At 38.4% G+C, this 6,256-nt stretch overlaps 1 protein-coding gene across 1 annotated transcript; it reads left to right on the forward strand.

The window, feature by feature from the left end:
- Nucleotides 1–4,338: 4,338 nt before the first annotated feature.
- On the forward strand, nucleotides 4,339–6,256 carry RB195_021443 (uncharacterized protein; the record flags this gene model as incomplete). Its single annotated transcript, XM_064208173.1, has 3 exons — nucleotides 4,339–4,491; nucleotides 6,147–6,193; nucleotides 6,247–6,256. The coding sequence occupies 3 exons, from the start codon at nucleotides 4,339–4,341 to the stop codon at nucleotides 6,254–6,256; spliced, it is 210 nt and encodes a 69-aa protein (XP_064064054.1).

Below are 6,256 nucleotides of genomic sequence, written 5' to 3' on the forward strand. Positions count from 1 at the left end.
ACTGGGATTTCAATTAGAGATGTCGTCTCTTCACGGTTATTCTTCGCAACTAGCACCGTCAGATGTTTGAAGGCATCACCCCACGAATCTGAGGTGGTACGGACTTCAGGTGGAGTATTCGTATACGGGATCGTAGATTATAGAGAGAAGTGTGATTCCGTCCATTTCGTCCTAATTGCCGTAAAAAACGGTCCAGAAGATGCGTGCACAAGGCTGGCGCGCTCCAATCGGAATATGTAGTTAGAAAATAGCTCGCCGGAACTCTCGAAGCCGTATCGTCCGGGCTGTTTTTTACGGCAATTAGGAAGAAATGAACGAAATCACACTTTTCTCCATAATCTGCGACCAAGTATAGGCATATCCCACCTGCAACCCGCACCACCCCACCAGATTCGTGAGGTGATGCCTTTAAGGCAGCAAACCACCAATCTAATGTAGTGAGGGAATCCGTAGGAAAACCTAGAGGTGGGGTTGCAGATTCCGGAATTCGGATGGAATCGTTCATCATTCCCTGATCGTCGCAAAAAAAATGCATAGAAGACCACGTTTTTTTCACGACTTCAGCTGCAACGTGACATCATCGTGTCACACTTGTGCACGTGCCTCGCAGTCGAAGGTCATTGATGTCTTCACTGATGTGAAATCAGTGTATGGGCTGCTGAGTGGGCCAGAACGTGTACATGGATGCGCATTCTAACGTACCTCGTAGGAACTAATGCGGTTCTCACACCGTTTTTGAAGACGATTAAGAAAAGATTAGCGGAAGGATGAAACTATGAGGCCGTTGAGAAGGATGGAGAACGAGTAGGTCACAGCATCCGGATCTTATCGATAACCACGTGAACTTGTCGCCTCACCGCTTGAGGATCCATTGTTCTGAGTACTGTAACTTCTCACAGCAATTAGTGTGATCATGGCATAAAGAAATACATATGCGTATTTCTTAGTCCCATCCCTCTACGTGCGCTTATACGTAAAATTTACGACTAAAATTAAATTGGCACCTTAGCAACGTCACCATAAATTATTTTTGACCTAAGCGCGAAACTGTTGTGTGCAGTTCCTAGAGACCAATCAATCTGTGTATCGCACACTACATTTAGTGTACTCGCTAACACATCAATTCTGGATTTTGACTTTATTTCTCGCCATCCTCTCAACTCTACAATCCCTTCCATACACAGTTACCAATAGGCGCGTTCAACCAGTCTGACGCGACGCGTCGGTAGTTCCACTGCTCCCCGTTTCTGACGATTTTATCTTGTCAACACAGTTTCACCGCAGTGCATTTTCGATCTATATGAATGACTTCGGGAGTGAGTATATGTAAGAAAACAAAAATATCAGCGTTTAAAGACAACATACTACAAAACTGAAAAATTTATGATCTTTGTGGGACAACAAAGAGTTCGGATTGTAGATTCGGATTACGAGTATGTACGTGACCACACTCAACTTCCCTTAATTGTTCTGAAAAATTCAGTGGGATGGACTTATTTTCTACGAGTTACTTTTCGTTTCCGGAATACGGCGAAAACTGCGAGGACATTTCATTGCGGACATAGGTATATCGCGGCAAGTTCCTTCAGGCAATTATCCAATCGAGTTGGGACCCTCGCTGACCCCACTTATCTCTGCAGTCAGAGTGGACCTGGGGATGATCCTACATCGATCGTAACCGCTAGCTCCTCAATGCTGCTTCAGGCGTACCCGTCCACCTTTCAGTTCCTTTGGACCCGACTATACTTCAGTTTGTTTTTAATCGACGGACATTCTGCAGTCTGCATTCTAGCGTCAAAAGTTCCATCGTTGGGGAGGCGGCATCATTCACGAGTGCTTCAAACGCCTTTTTCTGGATAACTGCAAGGAATTGAGCGTTAGCACGCTCATATGCATGAATTACACCCCCACTCCTATCTACTCCTGGAGACAGATTCGTCCATTGCGTGATACGTTGCCTTAAATGTTGAAGCGTGGATGATGTACTATAATTGAGGAAACGAAAGTTGATAAAAGGTACATGAAAATAGCGTCGACGAGAAAACGAAATCAAGGTGATGTCAAGTGTTTCCCTGAATTATCCGTTTGAAACATACCCTTCTGAGCAAATAAATCATGATAAAAACTGTGGACAAATTATCCACGAAAGAACACCGATTGAACATTTAACCTATTAAAAGATGATTTGTAGATCTTCCTAAAGACATGAGACAGATGGATTAAATTTCTTATGCTAAACGATCCTACGAATCCTCGTTTCTTCCAGCAATTTGTAGCCGAAAGAGGGATTTTTTGTCCCTCGGAAGTTAAATGGTACCTCAGTTTTTTTCAAGTAATATTTCGAACGAAAAACGTACAAAATGAAGCAGTACGTGTAATTTTTCTCGTAACAAACGATCGAAATTGTGAGAGCGACAGGAGTGCAGTTATTTCAAGTGTGGCTAAGAGTGCTTAGAGGAAAAAGAAAGCCTATTTCGGCCTTTTCCATGCTCAAAGTAAGTGGTTGGCATATTTTAAGGATTCTCCCACGATAAGAGAATGCAGAGTAGAATTGATGCCTGTGAATGACGCAGTATGGCTTGACTCTACTAAGTATGTACTGGAACTTTTGTTTCTGGAAAAGAATATTCAAATTGATGAAGTGTTCTAGAGTAACGCATTTTAATGCATCCTTTCTCGTACTAATCACTTCCAGAACATACATAGAATAGGAAAAATCGAGTAATTAATGAAAAACTCATTTTCGTGCAATATGGTTGTCAATCAAATCAAAAGCAAACGATCCGTTTGCATGTTTCGATGCTATCGAAGAAAAAAAGTATATAAAACGAATAACGTCAGCATAATTGATAACTTGGTTGCTATACAATCGCATTTCACGGAACCTACTTCATTTTTTTTTGCTCTGCGAGAAGAAGATTTCTGTTGTAAATTTCTCCTATAACAAAAAGTTATGGATTTTACAGCTGTTTCCCTTCAGAACTGAGTATGCACTAAAAAGGACAATCACTTCATTATAATCTGACATATAAAATTTTGTTTAAGTCGTTTTAAACACAAAAGGATTTCACTAGCACACAAAACGAGAGCGATTTTCTCCAAGTACGTAGGAAAATAAATATTTTATTATAAATCCAATATTGTGTTGACTTCTTCATGTTTTCATGAAGAAGTATGTATAAATCAAGGAAGATATGTACCAATTTCCGTGAATTTGAATTTCCTTCCATATATTTTCTTTTTCCATCCAACAACAAAACGATATTGTTCCACTTGCAAAGAAAGTGCATTCAATTTCCAAAACAAAATCAAGGATATGATGTTGTGGGCATCATAAAAGCAATTTTGACTTCAACTCGACGACTGAACTTCTAGAACATTCATTCTATTGATCTTCGAAGCATATTAAATTTCATTTATCTTTCCGAAGTAGTAGCGTCAATAATATTTTCCCATTTTCCTTGGTTTTCCTTCAAATGTAACAGCTCGGATGTTCTGGGAAGTACCTTTTCGTTTAGTCCTACTACTTTTTATAATTCTATATGGAATTCTTAGTGATGATATTCCTAAATGAAATTTATCCAATATTAGGACAATTCCAAACACATTTCGCAGTATATAGCCTTCTATCCATGGAAATTGACATAGCTGCTGATGGATGTGGAAGCTGGTTTAGGAGCTGCAACTTTTTTCCATGATTTCATTAATGTCAAAGTCGTAAGCTACATTTCTTTCATTTGACTAAGACATGAATTTTGTTCTCTGGATGCGAATCTTCGGATGCAAAGTGTGTTCATCGGAGGGCCGTGCTCGACTCTGCTGGCGGCCGCCGTCGGCTCCGCGTTCTCCTCACTCCACAGCCAGGGCTCGCGAGTGAAGCTGCGCCCGCTTAATAGAGAGAGAGCTGCGGCAGCCCGTATTTTTATTGATTTCCTAGACTCTCTCCGTCCGTCGTTGTTTATTTTAAGCTTTACCTCACTCTCCACCCTTTCCGTCCTCCTACCACATGTGCTCCGTTAACTCATCAAACTATCCTTAGTTCGTTAATGAAATTAGTCTTTCTTTTATTTTTTGAATGATATATTCGTTCATCTGGAAAGCGTAAGTGGAAATCCAGTAATTACCGCCTTCTCATTCTTTTTTCTCTCTATATTACATCTATTCGGGTATCCAAATAAATAAATAAATATCGCAACAGAAAATGTAGCGACATTTTGCATGCTTATTGCTATTTTGCAATTTACAGGGTGTTTGATTCGATTATGACATGTTTTTTTTTGCTTTAAATGCATTTCTCAGTTAAAATCTTCCACTTTCAGCTACTTTTTTCTTTCAGCTATGGTTGATTTGAAACAGCAACTGAACGCTATTGACTATTTTGGAGTGATTGCAGTATGGTTGAGCTTCTTTTCTATAATATTCATCATCTCTGTAACATGTATTCTTTGGTGCTGTGTCAGCAAAGATGACGATTCGACTGTCTTCGCAAAGGTTTTTGCTTCTTTTCTTTAATTTTTAATTTACAAAAGCGGTCAAAATCTCTTACTATTTCGAAGAAAAAAAAGAAACTGAACGATATTAAAAGAGGAGCGTATTTGGCTTTTTTTTAACAGTATGTGAATGCATATTTGCTGTTTAGAGAGGAAGGTTAGAATTTTTTAATTGAGCTTGAATGAGGTACATAATTTCTGGAAATATTCCACTGCTTTCTCCGCACAGTTTCAATTGCAGGTTTTAGCTTTTTTCGATACTAGCAGTCTAGATACGTAATTATAAGTTTTATAAGCATTGAAGTAGACTTGGTTGCTTTTAGAAGCTTTTACAATAAAATAAAATAAAACAAAAACATTACTTTGTAAGACAAAGTAATGGCTAATGTTTCGAATATATATTACTCTTGTAAAAGCAGCAAAGAAATCTGAAGAAAAAAACTTATAATGATTATGATTCCCATAAAAAGACCACTAAAACATTTGTGCTATTAAAACACCGTTTATGTTACTTGCTAAAAACATAACAAATTCTGTTGACCTAAATCTGCTCGAGATTTGCACTCGGTGAACAGCCCTACAAATTTTTGGGAACTGAATAAAAGGGCAATTTTTCGAAAGTTACACCTACTAAAATAGAATAATTTCACATATAATTTTTTATGTGGCAAGTGATCAAGATTTCACGGACAAAGTGTATTTGAAGCACTGATAAAAAGCATATTTCGCCGCTTTTGTGACGTTTCCCGAAATACAAGGGATGATTTTTCAAATATGTAGAGTTTTTTGTGTGATGTCGATCTGCTACCGTAAAGTATTACTATAGGCTATTCTTAAACATGTACCATATGATCTTTTACAAGGTAGCAGTGAGTCAGTAAGTAAAAGAAGTCTGAACCAATCCTTGGAAATCCTCACTAGGTTGTACAACGTGATGAGAATTTGTGTTACGCCAGGAGTAATACTCACAGTATTAGTAATATTCACAACGAAACCGAAATTTTTAGGTTGCAGAAAAAAGCCTTCAAAAAATCAGATCCTAGCAGTTTTTCTTCTTCGATACTTTCATTTTCTGTGCACTTGTGTTTTCACGTATGCTCCTGAAAATACGTAGTATCCATCCGAAGTTCCTCGTAAATAAATGTAGTAAGCAATAAATTGTCGAGTCGCCTAGCACAAATTCAGAGTTTTATGCCGATTACCTCTTTCTGAAAGATTTATGCGTCAATCCAAAATCCTGCACATGTTATGGTACCGTGAACTTCGGAAATTCCTCACAAAATTTGGAAACTAGACTTGTGACTCTAACCAGCAGACAGAAAAAGTTAAACAAATAAGAGCTCCAATATCAGCAGCTAGCAAACATCGCAAAACAACCAGCGATAGGAGAATCGAACAAATCAAACAATTCTGCTTTGCGCACGGTAGTTTTCTACCGACTCTGTCAGTCGAAAAATTCGAAAAAGAAATTCCAATCACTGTATTCTTCGGATTGTACCCTGTAAACTTGGGAAACTGTAGAAGATAGGTAAAAAAAAAACGTATATTTAGATCCAAGAAGAAATTTTTCAAATTGTGGCAGCTAAATTGCTCTAAATCAAGTACAATGTGACTCATTATCTAGGATATATCCTGACTAATTCTATTCATTTTTAGTATGGTATGGGACCTCGTCAACGTCAAAGGACACCAACACATGTCGAGTAAGGTCTACTAGATAGAACAGGAGCGACGTAGGTACCTGATTTTCTTACAGGACCTATTGA

The sequence above is a fragment of the Necator americanus genome, chromosome X (assembly GCF_031761385.1).
Source record: "Necator americanus strain Aroian chromosome X, whole genome shotgun sequence".
NCBI lineage: Eukaryota > Metazoa > Nematoda > Chromadorea > Rhabditida > Ancylostomatidae > Necator > Necator americanus.